This window comes from Ranitomeya variabilis, chromosome 3 (assembly GCF_051348905.1).
Source record: "Ranitomeya variabilis isolate aRanVar5 chromosome 3, aRanVar5.hap1, whole genome shotgun sequence".
In the NCBI taxonomy this organism is placed as follows: Eukaryota; Metazoa; Chordata; class Amphibia; order Anura; family Dendrobatidae; genus Ranitomeya; species Ranitomeya variabilis.
Window position 1 is genome coordinate 292,062,555 of NC_135234.1, and position 26,146 is coordinate 292,088,700.

General features: G+C 44.2%; 1 protein-coding gene across 3 annotated transcripts in view; it reads right to left on the bottom strand.

The window, feature by feature from the left end:
* Positions 1-18,310: 18,310 nt before the first annotated feature.
* The window catches only part of HIVEP3 (HIVEP zinc finger 3), a 1,468,651-nt gene continuing 1,460,815 nt past the window's right edge, over positions 18,311-26,146 (bottom strand). For all 3 annotated transcript variants that reach the window (XM_077295551.1, XM_077295549.1, XM_077295552.1), the window contains one exon: positions 18,311-19,104. In XM_077295551.1, coding sequence (XP_077151666.1) covers positions 18,652-19,104 — 453 coding nt within the window. In that variant the 3' untranslated portion in view covers positions 18,311-18,651. The remainder of the gene's footprint in view (positions 19,105-26,146) is intronic.

The window sequence follows — 26,146 nt, forward strand, 5'->3', positions numbered from 1 at the left end:
GTCTTATGGATCTGTCATTTGCCAAGCGCTGTGGTTTTGTTCTTGAACCGTTGGTAAATCCTATTCCTCTTAGAGGTATTGATGCTACGCCATTGGCGGAAAATAAACCGCAGTTTTGGACGCAGGTAACCATGTGCATGACTCCTGAACATCGGGAGGTGATTCGTTTTCTTGTTCTGCATAAAATGCATGATTTGGTCGTTTTGGGTCTGCCATGGTTACAGACCCACAATCCAGTCTTGGATTGGAAGGCAATGTCTGTGTCAAGTTGGGGCTGTCAGGGAATTCATGCTGATTCTCCGCCGGTGTCTATTGCTTCCTCTACTCCTTCGGAAGTTCCTGAGTATTTGTCTGATTATCAGGATGTATTCAGCGAGTCCAGGTCCAGTGCTCTGCCTCCTCATAGGAACTGTGACTGCGCCATAGATTTGATTCCAGGTAGTAAATTTCCTAAGGGAAGACTATTTAATCTGTCTGTACCTGAGCATGCCGCAATGCGTTCGTATATCAAGGAGTCTCTGGAGAAGGGGCATATCCGTCCATCCTCTTCCCCTCTTGGTGCGGGATTCTTTTTTGTGGCCAAGAAGGACGGATCTTTGAGACCTTGTATTGACTATTGGCTTCTGAATAAAATCACTGTTAAATTTCAGTATCCTTTGCCTCTGTTGTCGGACTTGTTTGCCCGGATTAAAGGTGCTAAGTGGTTCACCAAGATAGATCTTCGTGGTGCGTACAACCTTGTGCGCATTAAGCAAGGAGATGAATGGAAGACAGCATTTAATACGCCCAAAGGTCATTTTGAGTACTTGGTGATGCCTTTTGGGCTCTCTAATGCTCCCTCAGTGTTTCAGTCCTTTATGCATGATATTTTCCGGAAGTATCTGGATAAATTTATGATTGTTTATCTGGATGATATTCTGGTTTTCTCTGAAGATTGGGACTCACATGTGGAGCAGGTCAGGATGGTGTTTCAGGTTTTGCGTGAGAATGCTTTGTTTGTTAAGGGCTCAAAGTGTCTCTTTGGAGTACAGAAGGTTCCCTTTTTGGGGTTTATTTTTTCCCCTTCTGCTGTGGAGATGGACCCAGTCAAGGTCCGAGCTATTCATGATTGGACTCAACCCACGTCAGTTAAGAGTCTTCAGAAGTTCTTGGGTTTTGCTAACTTCTACCGTCGTTTTATCGCTAATTTTTCTAGCGTTGTTAAACCTTTGACGGATATGACCAAGAAAGGTTCTGATGTTGCTAACTGGGCTCCTGCAGCCGTGGAGGCGTTCCAAGAGTTGAAGCGCCGGTTTACTTCGGCGCCTGTTTTGTGCCAGCCTGATGTCTCACTTCCCTTTCAGGTCGAAGTGGATGCTTCTGAGATTGGGGCAGGGGCCGTTTTGTCGCAGAGAGGCCCTGGTTGCTCGGTAATGAGACCATGTGCTTTCTTCTCTAGGAAGTTTTCGCCTGCTGAGCGGAATTATGATGTTGGCAATCGGGAGTTGCTGGCCATGAAGTGGGCATTTGAGGAGTGGCGTCATTGGCTCGAGGGTGCTAAGCATCGTGTGGTGGTCTTGACTGATCACAAAAATTTGATGCATCTCGAGTCTGCTAAACGCCTGAATCCTAGAACAGGCCCGCTGGTCATTGTTTTTTTCCCGTTTTGACTTTGTGGTCTCGTATTTACCAGGTTCAAAGAATGTGAAGGCTGATGCTCTTTCAAGGAGCTTTGTGCCTGACTCTCCTGGAGTCGCAGAACCAGTTGGTATTCTTAAAGAGGGAGTTATCTTGTTGGCCATTTCTCCTGATTTGCGACGTGTGTTGCAGAGATTTCAGGCTGGTAGACCTGACAGACTGTTTGTTCCTGATAAGTGGACCAGCAGAGTCATTTCCGAGGTTCATTCCTCGGTGTTGGCAGGGCATCCGGGAATTTTTGGCACCAGAGATCTGGTGGCTAGGTCCTTTTGGTGGCCTTCCTTGTCACGGGATGTGCGGTCATTTGTGCAGTCCTGTGGGACTTGTGCTCGAGCTAAGCCTTGCTGTTCTCGTGCCAGCGGGTTGCTCTTGCCCTTGCCTGTCCCGAAGAGGCCTTGGACACACATTTCCATGGATTTCATTTCAGATCTCCCGGTGTCTCAGGGCATGTCTGTCATCTGGGTGGTATGTGATCGCTTTTCTAAAATGGTCCATTTGGTGCCTTTGCCTAAGCTGCCTTCCTCTTCCGATCTGGTTCCTGTGTTCTTTCAGAATGTGGTTCGTTTACACGGCATTCCTGAGAATATTGTGTCTGACAGAGGATCCCAGTTTGTTTCCAGGTTCTGGCGATCCTTTTGTGTTAGGATGGGCATTGATTTGTCGTTTTCGTCTGCCTTTCATCCTCAGACTAATGGACAAACGGAGCGAACTAATCAGACTCGGGAGGCTTATTTGAGGTGTTTTGTTTCGGCAGATCAGGATGATTGGGTGACCTTCTTGCCATTGGCTGAGTTTGCCCTTAATAATCGGGCTAGTTCCGCTACTTTGGTTTCGCCATTTTTCTGCAACTCTGGTTTCCATCCTCGCTTTTCCTCGGGACATGTGGAGCCTTCTGACTGTCCTGGGGTGGGTAGATTCTGTGGTGGATAGGTTGCAGCAGATCTGGAATCATGTGGTGGACAACTTAAAGTTGTCACAGGAGAAGGCTCAGCGTTTTGCCAACCGCCGCCGCGGTGTGGGTCCCCGACTTCGTGTTGGGGATTTGGTATGGCTGTCTTCTCGATTTGTTCCTATGAAGGTCTCCTCTCCTAAATTTAAGACTCGCTTCATCGGTCCTTACAAGATATTGGAAATCCTTAATCCTGTGTCCTTTCGCTTGGATCTTCCGGTGTTGTTTGCCATTCACAACGTGTTCCATAGGTCTTTGTTGCGGCGGTACGTTGTACCTGTGGTTCCTTCTGTTGAGCCTCCTGCTCTGGTGTTGGTTGAGGGCGAGTTGGAGTACGTGGTGGAGAAGATCTTTGATTCTCGTCTCTCCAGACGGAGGCTTCAGTATCTGGTCAAGTGGAAGGGCTATGGTCAGGAGGATAATTCCTGGGTGGTTGCTTCTGATGTGCATGCGGCCGATTTAGTTCGTGCCTTTCACGCTGCTCATCCTGATCGCCCTGGTGGTCTTGGTGAGGGTTCGGTGACCCCTCCTTAAGGGGGGGGGTACTGTTGTGAATTAGACTTTTTGGCTCCCTCTTGTGGTTACTAGTGATATGACTCTGGGATTGTCTTTCCTCAGTTTGGCACTCACCTGGGTCGTTAGTCCAGGGGTGTTGCTATATAAACTTCCTGGATCCTTAGTCCAGTGCCTGGCATCGTTGTAATCAGATCCTTTCTGTTTGCTCCTGTCTGCTGGTCCCGGTTCGTGCAAAATTAAGCTAAGTCCTGCTTCTTTGTTTTTTGGTTATTTGCTTTGCTCTTATTTTTGTCCAGCTTGTACTAAATGTGATTCCTGACTTTGCTGGAAGCTCTAGGGGGCTGGTGTTCTCCCCCCGGGCCGTTAGACGGTTCGGGGGTTCTTGAATATCCAGCGTGGATATTTTGATAGGGTTTTTGCTGACCATATAAGTCATCTTACTATATTCTGCTATTAGCTAGTGGGCCTCTCTTTGCTAAATACCTAGCTCATTCTTACGTTTGTCTTTTCCTCTTACCTCACCGTTATTATTTGTTGGGGGCTTGTATCCAACTTTTGCGGTCTTTTCTCTGGAGGCAAGAAAGGTCTTTCTTTTCCCTTCTAGGGTTAGTTAGTTCTCCGGCTGGCGCGAGACGTCTAGAACCAACGTAGGCACGTTCCCCGGCTGCTGCTATTTGTGGTGCTAGGATTAGATATATGGTCAGCTCAGTTACCACTGCCCTATGAGCTGGTTTATTGTGTTTGCAGACTTAGTAATTATTTCTGAGACCCTCTGCCATTGGGGTCATAACAGTTGTGCATAGACAACCATGGAAAACCCAAAACCACCTGTGCAGGAAGATTCCTGAGCACCTTACATGTAACCTGCTCGACATGTAGAACCCCAATGTGGAGTTTCACCTCAGCCACAAACTCAGTAATCTCCCCCTGTGAGAGAGGAGCAGCATTGATGGTGACCACGCGGATAGGATGAGGCAGTTTTTCGATCCCAAAAATCGGCTGTGCGCGCAAACGCCTCATCAATGAGATTTGTGGCAGAACCACTATCAATAAAAACAGTGATTGGCAGCTCTCTGCCAACGATAATAACTTTGGCAGGGAGCATGCATTGAGAAACCACCATGGAGGATATGCATTAGCTCAGATTGGCCTCCTCCACACTTAGAGCTTAGAAGTTTTCCGCCGTTGCGTTTTCTTAGACAGCAGAGGACAAATGTTAACAAAATGACCAGTTTTATCACAGTAAAAACAGGCTCCCTGCTTCTTGAACTCAGGGGCTCGACGCTTAACATGTGACACCCCTGCGATTTGCATAGGCTCCGTGGGCTCACCTGCAGCAACCTCACGTGAACCTAAACCCTCTCCCATAGGCAGCGTCTCATGCTCCCCCTGACGCAAACGGCGATCTATGCGGACAACAAGACACATAGCGGAATCTAGAGAAGCAGGAGTCTCGCACATCAGAAGGGCTTTTTTAACCCTTCCAGAAACCCCATGAATAAACTGACTCCGCAGCGCGGGATCATTCCACTGAGTGTCGACCGCCCAGCGGCGAAATTCAGAACAGTAATCGTCTGCAACACGCTCCCCCTGGCGAATAGCGCGTATCTTAGCTTCTGCTAGAGCCATTCTGTCAGGATCATCGTAAATGTGTCCAAGAGCAGAAAAAAAACTCTCCACTGAGTTAAATACAGCAGAAACAGAACGCAAAGAAAGCGCCCATGCTTGAGGATCCCCGTTTAGTAATGACAACACCAGGCCCACAAGCTGAGCCTCATTACCTGAGGAGATCGGGCGTATGCGAAAATATAGTTTGCAAGCTTCACGAAAAGTAACAAATTTACTGCGTTCTCCATTAAATCTTTCAGGTAAAGGAAACTTAGGCTCAGCAACTCTATCTGTCACTCCAGCTTGCACATTAGATACTGCTAGTCCCTGTTGCTGCACTGCTCCCCTCAACTCAGTGACCTGTAGGGACAGCGCCTCCAACTGGCGGGTTATGGAAGTCATGGGATCCATGGAATTCAAATAATGTAGGCCGATTATAATGTCACGGGAAACCTAGGTAGGCAAGAGCTAATAACCCAGGCCCTTGTGTTTTCCCTCAACTCTGGGAAACCCTGACTGACCCTCTCCCAGAGTTTACACTGATGGTGTGGTGCATGTCTGGGCCTCCATCCTCACCCTGTCTCCTGTTTCAACCCTAGGCTGAAACCACCACCCACCACCCAGTGAAGAGACCACACACCAATACCCACAGTTAGCACAGACAAGGATAACGGAAAATATGCACCACGCCGCAGTCACACAGGAATACACTATAAGTGCACAGGGCAAAATAAATACAAATAAAGGAAGGAGAAAATATGACAAAGGGAAATACAACACCAGATACGAAACTCCTTCTCCTAGACCACCACTCCAGACCGAGATAACCAAGCACAAGACAGAAGCTATAATCGGCGATGCCCAATGTTCAGAAGAACTATTTAAAGGCAGTGGGCGTGACCCAGCTTCCAATCCGAGCACCAGCTAAATTAACCCCGGACCAGCTAGATAAAATCTAGCAGATGCCACTGAGCACATAGTGGACAAAAGCGGAATTACCGCTGTCTGTCGAACGCCCTAGTATGAACAGCGTCCGACATGACACATAGGCTGATAAGAAATCCTCCCTTCATGAAAAACACCTAGGATAGATGACATAGGCTGGTAAGATATTCTCCCTTCATGATAAACACCTAGGATAGATGACCATAGGCTGGTAATACATCCTCCCTTCATGATAAACACCTAGGATAGATCACCATAGGATGGTAAGACATCTTCCCTTCATGATAAACACCTAGTATAGATGACCAAAGGGTGGTAGGACATCCTCCCTTCATGATAAACACCTAGGATAGATGACCAAAGGCTGGTAATTAGTGATGAGCGAATAGCATTGTTGCTCGGGTCTCCCCGAGCATGCTCGGGTGATCTCGTATTTTGTAGTGCTTTGACATTTAGTTTTCTTCGCCTCAGCTGCATGATTTACAGCTGCTAGCCAGGCTGAATACATGTGAGGAATGCCTGTTTGTTAGGGAATTCCCACATGTATTTAGGGTGCCCAGCAGACGCAAATTCGCTATTCGCTCATCACTACCGGTAATACATTATTGCTTGCTTCATGATAAACACCTAGGATAGATGACCATAGGCTGGTAAGACATCCTCATGATAAACATCTGGGATAGGTCACATAGGCTGGTAAGACATCCTTCCTTCATGATAAACACCTTGGATAGGTCACATAGGCTGGTAATACATCCTCCCTACATGATACACATCTAGGATAGATTACCATAGGCTGGTAAGATATTCTCCCTTCATGATAAACACCTAGGATACATGACCATAGGCTGGTAAGATATACTCACTTCATTATAAACATCTAGGATAGATGACCATAGGGTGGTAAAACATCCTCCTTTCATTATAAACACCCATGATAGATGACCATAGGCTGGTAAGACATCCTCATGATAAACATCTGGGATAGGTCACATAGGCTGGTAAGGCATCCTCCCTACATGATAAACATCTAGGATAGATTAGCACAGGCTGGTAATACATCCTCCCTTCATGAGAAACACCTAGGATAGATAACCATAGGCTGGTAAGACATCCTTCTTTCATTGTAGGTGAAGAACTGTACATTACAGTATGCTCAAACAGCCTGCACCCTGTTAACGTTCCTTTCATTACAAGACATCCCGATCATTTACGGTAAACATCAGTTGTAATAGAACATTTTGTATCTCTGATACAGCTCTCAGAAGTTCATTTTATTAGTGTATATTATTTTATTGGAATAGGAAATGCGGTTTCCAGGGTGATCTTATTAAATCGCACATGTAACCAGCCTTCTTCTTTTCACGTGTCAACGGCATGACAACAGCTACCTCTCTGTTACTTCCTTCTATCACCATCTGCTATCTTTCCTGTCTGCAATATAAACTTTTTATTAAAAAAATATGATTTAACTTCCAGTACTGAAAAATGTTATAGTTCATTTAGAAATTATAGTGAATCCAATTTCCATCTGTGAATAAATTATAAACAACCAAGATACAATTTTGGACACTTAAAGTGAACCTGTCATGGGGATTTTATACCCCTAACTTATGGTATAATGATGATCAGGGCTGCCACTAGAAATTTTGGGGCCCCATACTGGCAAATTTTTCGGGGCCCCCTTGAGACTCCGCCCAGGCTCCACTCCAGCCCCGCCTCCACCCCTCGAACTGTCCACAGTACCACCGCTCTCTTGGAAAAACTCCACTTCTCATCTATCGCACATTAACAGTTCCCATCACCAGATCACACATATAGCCGGCAGCTTTTGTTTTGGCCAAAAATTTTTTTACGCCGCCACCATAACACGGTAGACACTTTTGGCCGGGCCCTACTCTGCTGTAACCTATTAAATATTTGTTAAACTATGCAATACAGTTTAGGTGTATTTTTATTTATTTTTCAATTTTTAAAATGACCAATAATCTCACATACAAGGAACAAATACCGCTACACCATGTCCAGACCACATATTACCATCAGTGACCAAATAATACCACATACAAAGAACAAATACCACTGCACCATGACCAGACCACATATTACCACCACAATGATCGAATAATATCACATACAAGGAACAAATACCGCTACACCATGACCAGACCACATATTACCACCACAAAGTGACCAAATAGCACATACAAGGGACAAATACCGCAACACCATGTCCAGACCACATATTACCACCACATAGTGACTGAATACTACAATACTGATCAGTAATAAAAAAAAAAAACAATACTATCACCATAGGTGCCATTATACACAGGAGATCTGTACTTGGTATGCAGTGTCTGTGTACAGATAATAGTGATCACTGGTGGTATTATACACAGGAGCTCTGTATATAATGTATAGGTAATACAGTGATCACTGGTGACATTATACACAGGAGCTCTGTACATAGTATACAGTGTATAGTGTCAGTGTATAGGTAACACACTGACTCACCAGTGACGTCTCTAGTCCTTCATCTTTCAACTTTCATCCAGCACAGACCGCTGTCACTTCTTCCAGCCAGGGCTCATCTCTGCAGGAAATAACACAGTTATCTCGAGCTCCGCTTGCAGAATACATTACTTAATTTTTCCCAATTTCTACATTACACCACATGAAGAAAAAAAGGCGACATAGTATCACTCTACACAGTAACAGGACTTCCTCCCCCATTTAAAACAGTATCCTCAAAAAATAAATACGTCCCTGCAGTAATAATATCCCTTTAATTAGCCCCTATGGTAACAATATTCCCCATCCTGGCCCCCGTGTGTCTCATTTCTGGCTCCAGTCATATGTTCTCACATCCTGCCCTCATGAGTATCTATTCTGCCCCATATGATCTCCCCATCCTGCCCCATCTGTCTCCATAATATCCATCCTGCTCCATGATCCTGCACGAACTGTCTCCAATCCTGCCCCCAGTGTCTCCAATCATTCCCCCATGTCTTTCATCCTGCCCCGTATCTCCATTCTGCCCTGTATCTCCAATCATGCCTGTATCTCCATTCTGCCCCCAGTGTCTCCAGCATTCTGCCCCCAGTGTCTCCAGCATTCTGCCTCCAGTGTCTCCAGCATTCTTCCCCCAGTATCTCCAGCATTCTGGCCCCAGTGTCTCCAGGATTCTGCCCCCAGTGTCTCCAGGATTCTGCCCCCAGTGTCTCCAGGATTCTGCCCCCAGTATTCTGCCCCCAGCAACTCTAGGATTCTACCCCCAGTATTCTGTCCCCAGTGTCTCCAGCACTCTGCCCCCTGTGTCTCCAGCATTCTGCTCCCAGTGTCTCCAGCATTCTGCTCCCAGTGTCTCCAGCATTCTGCTCCCAGTGTCTCCAGCATTCTGCCCCCAGTGTCTCCAGCATTCTTGCCCCCAGTGTCTCCAGCATTCTGCCCCCAGTGTCTCCAGCATTCTGCCCCCAGTGTCTCCAGGATTCTGCCCCCAGTGTCTCCAGGATTCTGCCCCCAGTGTCTCCTGGATTCTGCCTCCAGCATCTCCAGCATTTTTCCTCCCCCTCTGTCTCCAGCATTCTTCCTCATACCCTCCCCCCCGTGTCTCCAGCATTCTTCCTCATACCCCCCGTGTCTCCAGCTTTCTTCCTCCCCGGGTGGTCCCCCGCTGCCTCTTCTGCTCCGCCGTCCGCAGCCACGTGGCACACCCCACGCTGCTCTGCTCCGGAATGAGGAAGTGGAGCAGGGCAGCGTGTGACATCACGAACTGGACCATGATGCACTGGGCCGAAGGCGGCGGCTTAAAGCTACAGCGCTCATTTCCACTGCATTTACAGCACTGTGGGTGTCTCTGTTACACCACTGTGTTGTTGGCATTCGGCAGCCTGAATAAAATGTCAGGGGGCCCGAGCGGTGCGCAGACCGGGCTGCCAGCATGCTCAGGCCCCCCTTTTTGCTCCTCATCACCGGGCCCAATACTGTAGTAATGGCTGTAATGCCCTGATGGCGGCCCTGATGATGATTAAATCCTTACCTTCCTTATAGAAGGAATTGTTTGGAAGTTTTAAAGAAATCCAGCTTTTACATTTTATGCAACTGAGCTGGATGTGCGCTCAGCTCTTCAGCACTCTCTCACTATTGCACACTCACTGCCAGCCTTCGATCTCTGACAGGCAGGTCAATTTGGTCTCTCCTGCCCAGGATTTTGTGTAGGTGCCATCATCACCCATGGTTGTCTTCTCAAAAGCAGCTGCGCATGTGCAGATCCATGGTCCGACTGTTAACATTACGAAGAGCTTACCGCACATGCATCACCCCTTCTGAGGAGACCACCTCTGACAATGATGGTGCCTGCACAAAATCTGGAGAAGTGAAGGCAGGTCACTAAAACAAGAATGACCTGTCTACCAGAGTCTGAAGGCCGGGAGAGAATCTAAAGAGCTGTAAACACAGTGCCTACCCTCTACACGTGCGGTTCATTAGCATAAAATGTAAAAGCTGGACTTCACTAAAACTAAAAACCTTGAGCGTACATCGGACTGCATTTGGATGACATCTGAATGCAGTCCGATGTTTTACATGCACCCATAGATTTGTACGGGTGCACATTATCTGATTATGGGAGGCACTCACAGCATGTTGCAATTGCCTTCTCGCGCTAAATCAGCGTGATAAAATAATTGCACATCTGCACTGCACTATAGTGTAACACTGGGCCGAGTGCTACAGTATCAGATAAAACATTGTATAGCAGTCGGACGCGTTATACGCTCATGTGAGCGAGACCTTAGAGTATTGACATTTTCACAGTTTAATTTACCACAACCAACTGCTTCTATGGTATGTTAAATTGTAGTGTGGTTGTGGCATAAATCTTAACCATTCCCTTTATTAAATGTGTACATTTCTGTGTGCACAATAGCATTCATAAGCATACAAACTGTCGTTGATTTTTGCCAGTGCACTCGTATTGTCAAGTATTACATGTACACACACAAATACACACACATATATTAAAACACAGACAGACTGCATCTTTGGGAACGTAAAAATTTATTTCCACATGCTCAATTCTCTTCCTTAGTATTTTTTTCTTTTCTCTTTCATTTTAAAAATGTTCCCATGCCTGTCTTCCTGGCAGGGTTAATATATGTATATATAAAGAGGAATATTATACAGAGAGATAGACTCATGGAGCAGGTCATTTACAGAAATGTTTTTTTCTTGCATTAAAATACTTCAACAAACATTATCTATCGTCATCTACATTGACAATTCACAGACTTTCTGTGCTTCAAATTTCTCACGCCATATTATATTCTGCGAAAACACCTGATACATTTTCCTACCCAACCACTCAACCCACAGCATGTATATACAACTATACAGCACCTTAGGCCAGTCTCACACGTCCAGATAATTCCGGTACCGGAAAAATCGGTACCGGAGTTATCCGTGTCCATGAGCTCACGTGGCACATCAGTGTGGCACACGTCCGGCAGCCGTGTGCCGCCCGTGTGCTGACTGGGTACCACACGGACCGTGCAGGAGACAGCGGTAGAGATAAGCGCTGTCCCCTGCATCTGGTGCTGAAGCCGGAATTCATTCCTTCTTCCCAGCAGCGTTTGCTGGAGAGAAGGAATGAAAAATCATTGTTTTTTTATTTTTTTTCGTGTTTAAAATAAAGATTCTTGTCACCAACCCCCTCCCACCACCTGTGCGCCCGCCCGCTGAAAATAAAATACTCACCAAGCTCCCTCGATGTTTCCTCTCAGTGCCGCAGCTTCTTCCTGTATGAGCGGTCACGTCTATGGGAGGTGGAGGCGCATATTCATCACTGTAATAAGCGGCACCACGTGACTGCTCATACAGGAAGAAGCTGCAGCGCTGAGAGGAAGCATCGAGGGAGCCGGGTGAGTATTTTATTTCCAGGGGGTGGGCGTGACAAGGATCTTTACTTTAAACACAAAAAAAAAAAACAATGATTTTTCATTCCTTCTCTCCAGCGAACGCTGCTGGAGAGAAGAAATGAATGGCGGCTTCAGCACCACGCTGGGGGGACAGCGCTTACTGTAGCGCTGTCTCCTGCACGGCACACGGACTGCACATGGACAGCATCCGTGTGCGGTACGTGTTTTACACAAACCCATTGACTTTAATGGGTCCGTGTGATCCGTGCGCTCCCACGAACACTGACATGTCTCCGTGTTTTGCACACGGACACACGGTCTGCAAAAAATCAATGACATCTGCAGAGACACATTGATTTTAATGTGTCTACGTGTGTCAGTGTCTCCGGTACGTGATAAAACTGACACCACACGTACCGGAGCCACTGACGTGTGAAACCGGCCTTAGCTCGTGCACATAGGAATGTATTGCCATTTTACAATAGGAAATAGATAAAAAATCCCCCTTACTCCAAATAGGGAAGGGGGGAAACTTGGCTTGTTTACCCTATGTGTCACAAATGGGCAAAGTATTGCCAAGTAAGTGCAGAAATAGTAATACATAAGCAAAGCAGAAAGGGCTGTGGGGGAAGAGAGTAAAAAAAGTAAAGAAACGAATGCAAACTTTTGTATTGGACATGAATATCAGAAATTAATGATATGAAAGAACATTTTAAACATTAATAAAATACATTTAAGCAAAAAAAATTCTTGCGTGTTTTTCTATCTCAGTTGTTAATATAGTTCTCGATAAACCATTATAGGTTTGCTGGAGGTACCAAAATTGGAGAGGAACAGTCATGAATACGTGTTTTGAGCATGGAAATAAAGGGAAAAAGTTTCCTTCAACTCTAAAATGCTTGTAGTTTGTATTAAGACCATCATTTCTAAAACATTTTGGGCATTTCTAAAGGAAAAAATTATTTTGAAGACTAAGGTGCAACGTCTGATTTCCTCCTACAGGGGTGGAATACGCCTACTGGCATGCAACAGCTGGAGTGCAAAATGTCATTTTATTTGTCAAATAAAGAAACATTGGCTACAACCTTGAGACTGAGGCCATTTTCAGGAATGGTAAAAACGCTAGTTATACTTTCACATTTTTTACATAAATGGAGTAATCGTATTTATACCAATCATATGGTTCTCTATGCCACTGGAGAGAAATAACATACATAGAAATGTCTTCTTATTCAAATTTCATCAAATTCGAAGATAACACTGTGCTTATACCTAAAGCAATAAACGCATCACTGCAAGTGATAACTGTTCTCCATCTTAAGTGCCTCCACCACCCCATCGCCTTCTCCCATAGATGCGGTTTATCTAAAAGGCACCTGAATGCAGTGGATTTCATTAAGTACCGCTTATAAATTACCTATCTACTATTGTTCCAAAAAACTATGGGTTTCCCAAAGCCCAGTTATTTCTAATAACCAGACAAGCCTCCCTAATAATGCCATACACTGTTAGTTGGAGTCATATATTCACTGGCTATGGGAGAAAAGCCAAACTACTGTAATTTGTCTTGAGATATAGCTGCTCTGGCTCCTGTCACTAGTACTAGCCTCCAAGTATTATCAAAAGATCTACAGGACATCAGACCATTAGAAGCATACATTTCTATGACAAAGTGTGCTGTACATCATATGATATTGCATTATCATGGTTCTACCACTAAAAGGACTATTAAACCTAAAATACAAATTAGGTAGTATAATACAGACTATGTCATTTATATTTTTCCAAACTTCACAGCACATAAAGAAACAGGAGGTAATGATGTGACAACTGGGAGAAACTTTTGCTGAAGATACAAACCATGCCAAAAGGCCTAAGGCTAGGTTCACATTGCGTTAGGGCAATCCGTTTAGCGCTAGTGGATTGCGCTAACGCAATGTTTTTGTAGGGGCCGTGTTTAGGGGTCGCGCTAACGTCCCCGCTCTCGCAGATCCCCGATCTGCGAGAGCGGGGAACGGACCTCGGGCGCGCCGCGGACGCTGCAAGCAGCGTCCGAGGCGCGCTACAAAAGAACGGCACATCGCTAGCGCGAGCCGAAAAAGGCACGCGCTAGCGATGCGCTACAGGCGAAATTTACATTGCTGTCAATGGGTGCGCTAACGGACCCGTTGCACGGCGTTAATTGCGACATTTTCGCCGTGCAACGCTGTCCGTTAGCGATCACCCACTAATGCAATGTGAACCTAGCCTAATGCATATGACAGTTCTGTGTGCACAAAGCACGTCTTTCTGACATCGTGAGTATTTCTTTTTTGAAAACATACTATTAAGGGAATGTCAGTAACATAATATCTAATTAAACAGCACAATTTCTCTTCACAATTCTTATAGAACCCAATAGAAATAAACATCATATGTCGATGTAAGACATTCCACAGAAAGTTCTCAGCCTTTCATAGGTATCATATCACGTACAGTCAAGGCCAAAAATGTTCCAGAAAATAAAGTATTTCTCCCAGAAAGTTACTGCAACTACATGTTTTTTTATACACATGCTTATTTCCTTTGTGTGTATTGGAACAAAAAAAAACAGAGAAAAAAAAGGCAAATTGGACACAATTTCACACAAAACCCAATGTTCCAATACACACAAAAAAATAAACATGTGCATAACAAACCAAGTGTAATTGCAATAATTTTCTGGGGAAAATACTTCATTTTCTGGAACAATGTCAAGGATGCCAGAACTTTAGGCCATGCCTGTAAATGTGTACTATACAGACTCATGATATGATTCTTCTTACAATATGGTTTCTATCTTCATTGTTTCTTGATACTCAGCTGAAACTTTGTCCTAAATAATGACATATTCAATATTTTTTACAAAAGTTGCATACAAAATTCCACTAAATCTAAGTTGACATAAATTGCAAATAACAAATCCATGTCCTAACATATGATTCTGTGAAAAGATTTCCACAGGATTTTACTATACAGTGTTTGAATAAGAGAGTAATGGGAATGTTATATTCTCTAAAGCTTTTTTACAGCTAATACTAAAGCGTATTTTTGCATCACTGTGCCCATAGCTGATTTATCTTGGATTGACCTGAACCACCTGGCAGTGCCATTAGAAGAATCAAAGTTTTCTCTTTCCCAAATTTCACAAAATTGAATGCATATCCTGTAAAAAGACACCTTGTGCCAATAGCATTTGCTTGGCAAGGCCATATTTTCCCAACTTCATGAATAAATGTTTCATCAAAGTCACTTACTATAAAAGGTGGTTGGCAGCAAGTCTGTTTGAAAAGAGCAAATAAAAGTAAAATGTTATAAGTGCTGTAAACCTAAACACTGAATAATCTCTCCATTACCCAAGAGACCACAAATTCTACGCATATCTTGTGTTCTAGAAGAAAGGTATAAATATAGTTTGTAATTCACACACAACAAAAGTATCCATTCAAGGATTAGGATTGCTTGCATATATTTTAATCAGGATGTATTTTTGTATTGGATTCTTTTGTATTTTAGGTTTAATAAATTACACAATATAGGACTGATTTAACCAAATACAATCCATTGCTTTGCTACATTAAAAGGTGCAATAAATATGAATATTAGTCCAGTTTGAAAATACAGTACCGCCTCTTTCCTGTAAATACTATGATTGGAGGGTTTCTATATTCTTGCTAGATCAGAAGAAATAGATACTCCATGGTTAAAGTGAGATGATATTTGTTAGCAATCCAATATGCATGTTAATTGTATATGTAACGTTTCGGGCAATAACTTAGACCTTCTCCCGATACAGAGATTGCATTTATGAAAGGCTTATGTGATAGAAAACAACCAGTGGAAAGGCAGCGGGACTACAGTGGTGAGGCGCCACAATACTGCGTTCATGCCGTCTTTCCTTCAGCACTTCTCTATCTTGCACTCATCTTCTAAATACAATCCATGTATCTGAAGAAAGTCTAAGTTTTTGACCAAAATGTCACATGAACAATTAACATGTATATTGGACTGCTAATAAATATCACCTCAATTTAACCACAGAGTGCCTAATTCTTCAGGACCCCACTAGTGGGCTACCGAATCGGAGTGCTGTGATCCACATGCAATTATATATTTTTGTTAGACACAGCTTGGTTATGTGACTTTTTAACAAATTCCTGTATCAATTCAGAAGATTCCAGAGTGTTGATCTGTTCCGAACGTCTGTTTTGCTTTGACAAACTGTTTAGGATCTAATCACATCTGCATTCTTCATTTCCATTGTTCTGCTTTGTCAAAAGAGCAGAACCACAAAAATAAAGGCACTGACTGTTCCATCTCATAACGGACACCAATGGTACTCAGCAAGCACCAAGTACTATCATTAGGTCCGTCAAGGTTTAAATGCCCAAGTTGGCGCAGCATTCTTTGGATTTTGGGCACTACTTTTGGTTGGATCTAAGGATGCTCCAAGACACCAAGATGTTAACAAAGACTTAGAAACTGCACAGTTGCATTTTAGGGTATGTGGCTAAGATGCAAAAACACTCTGAATTCACTCAATTTTAATAAAATATTATTTTTTAAATAGCAGCCCTCCGCCAAGATCACTGATATGAATACTACGTCAGTTGAGGTAGTACGTAGAAATAAACTACGTTGAATCTAATTTCCCATAGCGTCCAATCAAATGGATCATTTTAAGTGAGAATACAAAATATTTAAAAAAATCTCCAAAAAACATTAATGATAATCAGTGTTTACATGTATGTCTGTTTACAATGCTTGTGTGTTTTATTACTATATATACACAGGTTACATACTATTAGCCTAAGATCACCAAAACATTACATTTAGGTATAATAGGTAAATAAATATGGTAGCTACCATGTGTCAATAATCAAGAAAATAAATCCCCTAGAAATCCCCAAAATCCTGATGTCCACGTAGTGCAAGGTCCTGTCAAACAGCAGAATGTGTAACTTATCTAAGCACCAGTTATACAAGCAGGCATGCAAGAAAAAGTCCTCTTGGCTCAGAGTTGTGGCAGTCATGTTTCAGTACAAAGTGTCAGTTGTCAGGTCACCGAATTTCAAAGCACAGATGTGCATACTGAAAGTGACTGGATCAAGAAAGATGGTTATGGGACGCCAAATAGTAGGATGACCTCAGATGGTTATATGCGCAGAGTTGGCTGATGCTGAGGAAACTAGAAAATAAGGTACTTGATGGTTTCATTGGTAAATAAAAGTGCTTAACCCGTCACCCCCAAGATAAATTTGTTTTTGTGTTCTTCAATAGACACGATAAATTTCTATTATAAGTATGGTTCGGCTGAAATAACTGACTAAAGTGTATCCTAGCCGGTAAAAAAGTAGCTACAAAAGTGCAAAAAATAGGGGGAAAAGGTATGGGAATATGAACAAAAAAAGTACCATAAATTTGGTGTGAATTAGAATGGCAAAGGAATTAGTAAAATCAATGGAAGTAAGGTGCTAGGTAAAGAAATATTCCATAAGTGCTTAATTAATAAAAGATTGCACTCAAACCTGAATGAGTGATTGGTTATAACCCTATAAGGAATATGTAAATGCATGGGCAATTCCCAAGCAGATGAGTGTGAGGATGATTTATCAATATTATAATACAAGTTTTAAATAAAATACTACTACTTTTGCAACCAGCATTCAAGACGTACCTTGTAGGCATCCTGGTGTAATGTATTCTACACCAAGGGAGAAACTCTTGTGTCAAACAAATGGACACCATACATGGTGTCTCTGTGCAATGCGGCATGTCCATGGACAATGCACAGTTCTTAGCGCCCTCGCATCCTGAATGGTACTCCTCCATATAATACAGTGCAGTTACTGCAGTCCTACAAGTGCTGTACCACTTTCATCACATTTAAGAAGTGCTGAGATTATTGACAACAAAAAAATTAAAATAAAGCTTTCTTTTTCTTGTACCCAAACCCCTTAAAGCAAAAACAGAAAAAGACCATACAGTTCTAATTAAATAAAGATGCATAAATATCTATGTACACCACTGTAGACACGTATCCCAATTCTATATATATATATATATATATATATATATATATATATATATATATATATATATATATATATATATATGTATATATATATATATATATATATATATATATATATATATATATATATACATATACATATACATACAGTATATTCAAATACATGTGCTTGAAAAAAACTACAAAAAAAAACTTTTTCAGCGCATTTCCTTCAACCATCTCAGGATCACATTATAAGGGGGAGCACAGCGTAAAGGATTCATAGAAATCAGGCTTTCCCCAATAAAATATTAATAGGAGTAGGTGCACATTGGAAAAGATTCACATTTTCACAGCATAGAAAGTTAGTTTTTTATATATATATTTTTTCTTATCTTAAAAGAAAATGGTGTATAAAAAGGCACAGATAAACTGCATATATGGGACGTGAGATGGTGGGACAAAAATGGAGTGAAATGAAGTTGTTCCCTTTGGCCCAGAGTGGGAGGGAAAGGATGTGCATTGTGTATCCTAATATATATATATATATATATTTATATATATATATATATATATATATATATATATATATATATATATATATATATATATATATATATATATATATATATATATATATATATATATATATATATAATTTAGTTCTATAATATAGATATGGATGCATTTGTCTTTCAGTATCATGGTATAACATAAAGTTGCATACGCTAAAAGGGTCAAATGTACCCTGGATGCTTAACTTCGTACATGTTCACTACTTTTAATTCTTAAAATGTTTCTGTCCTCAACTCCACACAATTCTTACTCTGTACCCTTAAAGGATCCGCAACAAATCTTACAATGCTGTATTTGCATTTTTCAACACTTAGGACTATTATCCTTCAAAGGACTCCTCTTCCATCTTACAGAACCTCATGCTGTAAACTACATATATATATTAGAGAGAAGGATCAGAGACTGGGGTCATCCCATTAGGTAGAGTCAATTCACCCTTCCACTTCCTCATTCTCTTCCTTTTGAGAGCCAGTGAGAGAGTGAGGTGTTCCAGGTGGTGGAGATGAAGTGCAAGCAGTTTGGCAGTAAGTGCTTGGCGTTGGGGAGCTCTGTTGGGCTGTGCTGGGAGTTGACATTACCCTGTCTTCTTCTTCTCTTCTGGTAGTCCTGAGCTGCTCACTTTCTCCTTGGAGTGGCTCCTTATAAGGACCTTCTACATGTAGTTCAGAGAGCATAGGTCCTACTAGAGAGTGTTGAGGGCTGGGTCGGGCCTGTACCATTTGGATGCCCCCAATAGGGATCATTGGGTAGGGTGTCCGTTGAAGATACTGCGAGTGCAGAGGCAGATGGGTATATAAGTTTTCTCCACTCCTTGGCAATGTATGAAGTGTAAGTGGTGAGTAAAAGGTTCTTTGTTGAGCAGGGAAAATGGATGGTCCTAGTTTCTGCAATAGAATAACATTGTGTGTTAAACGCTCATTTCTTAAGAACTGCTATCTGGGTAACAATTAAATCTTGCATTCATAAGTATAATCTTTAATAAAACCAGTTTAAAAAATATTGTATGGTTTTATAAAGATAACTAAAATTGAAATACTCTTCTCCCTATTACATGAAGAGCTTCTGCCCTCTTACAGGTGGAAAAAACGTTATTGACCAGAAAAACAGTGTAAGCATGTTCTGGAGATGGCGTGAGAATGGGGAATTTTTGAAGATTAATAAATTATTATAAGAATATTAAGCAGAGCAACTATAATATCCAGTACTGCAAATTTGGAGGCTAAAAACACTGTCCATTAACCAAAATATTACATATCACAGCAGTAAGCTGCAGTAGTGCAAAGTTAGTTGAAGATCTGCACTCTGTATTTTACATATAAAGTACATTATGATTTCTGCCCCATACTTTTAATTGTATAGAAGCAATTATGAAGATGAATGATAAAAAACTGAAAGTTGACTACTATAAACCCTGCTGTAAGATTCCGCTGTTGCCATCCTCCTTTTCTTAGGAGCAGGGGGTTGCGGTGCTGGGGCCTGGGAAAGGGCAGCCATAGAGGATTGAACCTCCTGTTTAATGAGAGTTTTGATGCTGTGCAGTAGGGAGGGCTGTTTGGCACTCAATACGTCATCCGTGCAGGGCTGGCAAAGCTTCTTTTTGTATAAGGAAGGAAGCCTGGAAGCACACACCACACCTGTGGCCGGGCACTTTATCCTTTTTTAGGGGCAAGGACCTTGTCTCCCTAAAAGAGAGAGAGAGGTGTAGTAAGTCACCCATGGGCTATAACTGGACAACGAGGGACCTTCATCCACTACTCACGGTAGGAGAGTGAACACTGGGTTCTGCAGAAGCAGGCAGGGAGGGTTTGTTGCTGTCCATATGGTCAGACCGTCACCAGTCACAGAGGGACACAGACAATAGGCCTTACCTGGAGGCATCCCCCGACCAGGATTTATGTAATCGAGGTCCAGCGTTGAATCTTGTACCCCTCCTCCCCCAGGTCGACGGGGGGGGGGGGGAAGGGAATGCCTTAATCATACCCGCAGATCCAAAGACGCCCGGCACTGGCCGGGAGCATGTGCGTTCCAGCGTGGAATGCACCCAGCAGTAAACTGGAAGTTCGGGCTGACGTCACTTCCCATGCGCGCGGTCTCCGACATCCGCCGGCATGAGGGGAGGAGGATGCCTGGGAGCTATGAGAGGACCCCGGCCACACATCCCTGCACCGCTTAACCCCCCGAGGAGGTACAGGAGGAGTGAGAAAGGGGGTCCCAAGTTGCACGAGGATCGTGGAGACAGGAGTAGCCCACGGAGGAGAGCGGCGCCCCTGACCTCCGCTGCCCGGCATTAAGGTAACGTGGGGTGCTCCAGATCGACAGCCACAGCAGCACCATCTGGAACCTCTTCATGTAGGTGACAGGAAAAACACTGGAGGTTGTAGGAAGAAGAGGGGTGATTAACCTCTTCTGTGTTTCCTGTCTCCCATTAGGGCAGGGAGACATCCTCCGATGCAGCTGTCGTGGAAGGTGACTGGAGAAAACAGCGATATAACACCAAAAATTTTTGTTGCAAATTTCTGATTTTTTGTCCCACGACTAAATTAATAATACAACTGGAGATGTTTGGTATCACCGTAATCATCCTGATGAGCAGAATCATATTGTGAGATAATTTAACCACAAAATGTACACCTTAAAAACAATTCCCAAATAACAATGTCAGAATTGCTTTGTTTTTTTTTTTTCTAAATTTCTCCTTATTTGTAATTTTTTTCCTATTCGCCAGTAAAATTAATTAGGTTAATTAGTACAACTCGTCTAGCAAAAAAACAAGCCATCATATGTCCATGTAGTCAGAAAAATGAAAAAAGTTATGGCTCGGGGAAGAAGGGGAGGAAGAAAAGGAAACGTGAAGGGGTTTAAAAAGATATGAACAACTTTGACTAGACAATAATTGCTAAATGGCTTTTCTTTTGGCTGAATGCGGGCTTCTTTCAGTAGATTTCCAATACGCATGAATCAAATCCGCCACACCAGAAACTGTACTACGGCACAGGTCGGTTTCTACTGTGAAGTGGATTTCACATCCGAAGACTGGATACTAGGGTTGAGCGACTTTTACTTTTTCAGGATCGTTTCGGGTTTTGTGAAACCCGACTTTGTCAAAAGTCGGGTCGGGTGAAATCGGCCGATTATTGCGAAAAGTCGGGGATTCGACAGAAATACGAAACCCAATGCAAGTCAATGGAGAATCAAAGTCGGCAGTGAGTGAAGGACAGGAAAACACCAACAGAGCCCATTTTAATGCCAAAAACATCAATTATTGTTACTTAAGCTTGTCAATCTTAATTTACTTTATAATAATAGTTAGCCATAGAAAATTTGGGGGTCATTTGGCAACAGTTGTGGGGGGAGTAGGGCTGGCTCAAGTTTTTCATGGGCCCAGGAAACGCGGACTACGTCACGGCGGTGGAGCAGGGAGAGGTAAGTATTTCAACTTTGCAAGTGCTGTTATCCTGAGCAAGCAGGGGGGGCACACTCGTTCGCATTGCCACTGGCACAGGGCCCCTCAAAGTATGGCGTTGTAATTGACGGCGGGGGCGCCTCCCACCGGCAGAGACACTTTTGCGTACTATGAGGGGCCCTGTGCCAGTGACGTCGCCAACGAGTATGCCCCCCCACCTGTTGAAGGAACCTGCACTTTCATCTGCACCTTCCTCTTTGTCCCCTTGTAAGGTTTTATAGTATGCGGGAAGGGGAACCAGACTTTCTGCAGGGTCAGATACTGGCTATGTAGAGTGCAAGGGGAATGTAGTGGTCTGGGTCAATGTACCGGCAAACTCATCTAGCAGTGGCTGGGCAATGGGCAGGATGAGGAGGAAACACAGTTATAGGCCCAAAGAATAAAGTAGGCTAAATGCAGTTCAAAATTGGTAACAGGAGTAAACAGGCAGCACTGCTTTGTTCAGTGGAGGAGAACAGCAAGGAGTGGCAGACACCGTTAGTAGGCCCAACCCAACCAGTAGGCCAAATGCAGTTTTAAAATTCCTATAGGCTGAAAGCCTGAAGACTGAAGCTCAGGAGAAAAACACAGGAGAATACCAAGGAGCGGCAGACACCGTTAGTAGGCCCAACCAAACTAGTAGGCCAAATGCGCTTTAATATGTGATATCGGCTGCAAATTGAGGCTCTGCTTTGTGCAGTGAAGGACAGCTGTATTGAGTGGCGCAGACAGACACAGCTAGTAGGCCTAAATTAAAAAAGTTAGCTCAATGCAGTTTAAAATTGGTTGCAGGGGTACACAGGCGGCAGAGCGTTGTTAAGCGGAGGACGATTGTCAGGACTGGAGTGGCCCAGACAGACTTAGTAGGCCTAAAATAAAAAAGTAGGCGCAATGCAGTTAAAAATGGGTAACAGGGGTACACAGGCAGCATTGTTTTGTTAGGCGGAGGACGATTGCTAGGAGTGGCGCAGACAGACTTACTAGGCCTAAAATAAAAAAGTTGGCTCAATGCAGTTCAAAATGGTTAATGGGTACACAGGCAGCATTGTTTTGGTCAGCGGAGGATGATCAGTTGGAGTGGCGCAGACAGACTTTCTAGGCCTAAAATAAAAAAGTTGGCTCAATGCAGTTTTAAACTGGTAACAGGAGTAAACTGGTGGCACTGCTTTGTTCGGTGGAGGACAACTGGAATAAGTGGCTGACACAGTACGTTGGCCTAAATAGTAAAGCAGGCTAAATGTCTGCAAAAAAAATGTTCGTAAATAGACAGGTGGCAAAGCAACGTACAGGGGTGGGTTCCTCTGCTGAGTACCAGATAGTGGTAGTTTGCGCACAGTATTCACAGGTCAAAATGGAGGGCATAGTCCCTGTATATATTTACTATCATCTCTCAATTTGTTTTGGCAGTGCCATTGAAGGATTTACCAGCACCGACTAAACAGCGGTGGAGCACTGTTTGAGCTGGGGGGGAACACTCTCTCGTGGGCAGTGGTACTGGCCCAGGGCCCCTCATATTACGATGGTGTGTCTGACGTTGGGTGTGCACCCCCACCGCCAGAGACACTTAATTGTACTATGAGGGACCCTGTGCCAGTGCCGTTGGCCAAAAGTGGGCACACCCACCTGTCCAGGCAAACGGCACTCGCACGGGTGCTTGCGCCAAGTGGTGACCACAGGCCCGTGGGGGGAGTCAGCCCATTTAGGGAGGTGTTAAAAATGGCCTATGGTGGACCTTCAGCAGCAGCAAATGGAGGAATTGGAGCAGTCAGTAAGAGGAGTCCAAAAGCAAGACCTTTTTAAAGGAAAGCTACGTGTCAGCAGGGGAAGGTGGGGCAAAAGAATTTGAAATCCACAATTGGTTCATTTTAATGAAGGTTAGATCATCAACATTTTGGGTAGCCAGATGTGTCCTTTTTTCGGTCAGTATTGAACCAGCAGCACTGAAGACTCTTTCTGATAGCACACTGGCAGCAGGGCAAGCGAGCTCCTGTAATGCATATTCTGCCAATTCAGGCCAGGTGTCTATTTTAGATGCCCAGTAATCAAAGGGGAATGACCTGTGAGGGAGAACATCGATAAGGGAGGAAAAGTAGTTTGTAACCATACTGGACAAATGCTGTCTCCTGTCACTTTGAATCGATGCAGCTGTCCCTGTCGTGTCAGTGGTCATTGAAAAATCACTCCACAACCTTGTCATAAAACCCCTCTGTCCAACGCCACTTCGGATTTCTGCACCGCTAGCACCTCTGCCATGTTGCCCCCTATGGCTCGTGTGAGAACCATCACCGCCACTGTGTGCTGGGAATGCCAGAACCAAACGGTCTACAAGAGTTGCTTGTTTGGTAGCCAATATTTGCTCTAGGTTCTCATGTGGCATGATATTTTGCAATTTCCCTTTGTAGCGTGGATCCAGTAGGCAGGCCAACCAGTAATCGTCATCGGACATCATTTTGACAATGCGGGGGTCCCTTTTTAGGATACGCAAGGCATACTCAGCCATGTGGGCCAATGTTCCAGGTGTCAATTCACTGGTTCTGCTGGGTTGAGGAGCACTTTCTTGCAAATCTACATCACAAGTGTCCCGCAAGAAACCTGTACCAGACCTTGCAACGGCACCAGTTTCTATTGCCCCCTGAGAAGCTCCCTCCTCCCATACATATTCATCCCCATCATCCTCCTCCTCATCCTCTTCATCCGCCACCTCGTCCTGGACAGTTCCCTGACCAGACAATGGCTGACTGTCATCAAGGCTTCCCTCCTCCTCGGCTGCAGACACCTGCTCCTTAATGTGCGTCAAACTTTGCATCAGCAGACGCATAAGTGGGATGCTCATGCTTATGATGGTGTCGTCTGCACTTACCAGCCATGTGCATTCCTCAAAATACTGAAGGACTTGACAGAGGTCTTGTAGCTTCGACCACTGCACACCAGACAACTCCATGTCTGCCATCCAACTGCCTGCCCGTGTATGCGTATCCACCTACAAATAAATGACAGCACGCCTCTGTTCACACAGCCTCTGAACCATGTGCAGTGTGGAGTTCCACCTTGTTGCAACATCTATAATTAGGCGGTGCTGTGGAAGATATAGCGATCGCTGATGGTTCAGCATACAGCTGGAGTGTACGGGCGACCGGCGGATGTGCGAACAAAGTTTTCGCACCTTCAGGAGCAGGGCTGGTAACTCCGGATAATTTTTCAGGAAGCACTGCACCACCAGGTTCAAAGTGTGAGCCAAGCAAGGTATGTGTTTAAGTTGTGAAAGGGCTATGGCAGCCATAAAATTCCTTCCGTTATCACTGACTACCTTGCCTGCCTCAAGATGTACACTGCCCAGCCATGACTCACTTTCTTGCTGCAAGAACTCGGCCAGTACTTCCACGGTGTGTCTGTTGTCGCCCAAACACTTCATTTCCAACACAGCCTGCTGACGCTTCCCACTAGCTATTCCATAATGAGACACCTCGTGTGCAACACTGGCAGCTGCGGATGGAGTTGCCAGGCGACTGCGCTCTGTGGACGAGCTGTCGCTTCTGGAGGAGGAGGAGGAGGGGTGTCGAACGCCTACTGCCAACTGTTTCCTAGACCATGGGCTAGGCAGAACTGTCCCACCATGGCTGTCCCCTGTGGACCCTGCATCCACCACATTAACCCAGTGTGCCGTGATGGACACGTAATGTCCCTGGCCATGCCTACTGGTCCATGCATCTGTGGTGAGGTGCACCTTTCCACTGATAGACTGCCTCAGTGCATGGACAATGCGGTCTTTGACATGCTGGTGGAGGGCTGGATGGCTTTTCTCGCAAAGAAGTGGCGACTGGGTAGGTCATAGCGTGGTACTGCGTAGGCCATCAGGTCTTTGAAAGCTTTGCTTTCGACCAACCAGTAGGGCATCATCTCTAACGAGATTAATCTGGCAATGTGGGCATTCAAACCCTGTGTATGCGTATGAGAGGATGAGTACTTTCTTTTCCTCACGAGAGTCTCTTCTAGGGTGAGCTGGACAGGAGACCTGGAGATGGTGGAACTAGCGGTGGTGGCGGGGGTGGATATGGCGGATTGAGAGACAGTTGGTGATGTTGGCCTACATACAGTGCTTCCTACAAATAACCTTCTGATTCCCTGCCTGCTTTGGCCTTGCGACGATCCCTCCACATTTGCTGCTGGTGGTGTCCGAACCGGTGGGCTTACAGTGAGGGAAGCAATGTAGTGTTGCTGACTACCTTCATTCTGACCAGGCGCACCAACGGTACAGGACGTTTGGTAATTAGTCCAGGCTTGCAAGTGCATGCTGTTTAAATGTCTATGCATGCACGTTGTATTTAAATTTTGAAGAATCTTCCCTCTGCTAAAGGTCTTTGAGCATTTCTTACAGATCACTTTAGACTGATCATTGGGATCTTGGTCAAAAAAATGCCACACTGCACTCTTCCTACTATGGAATTCCTTTTCAGGCATTGCACGCTGTGCAACTTTCAGCAGTT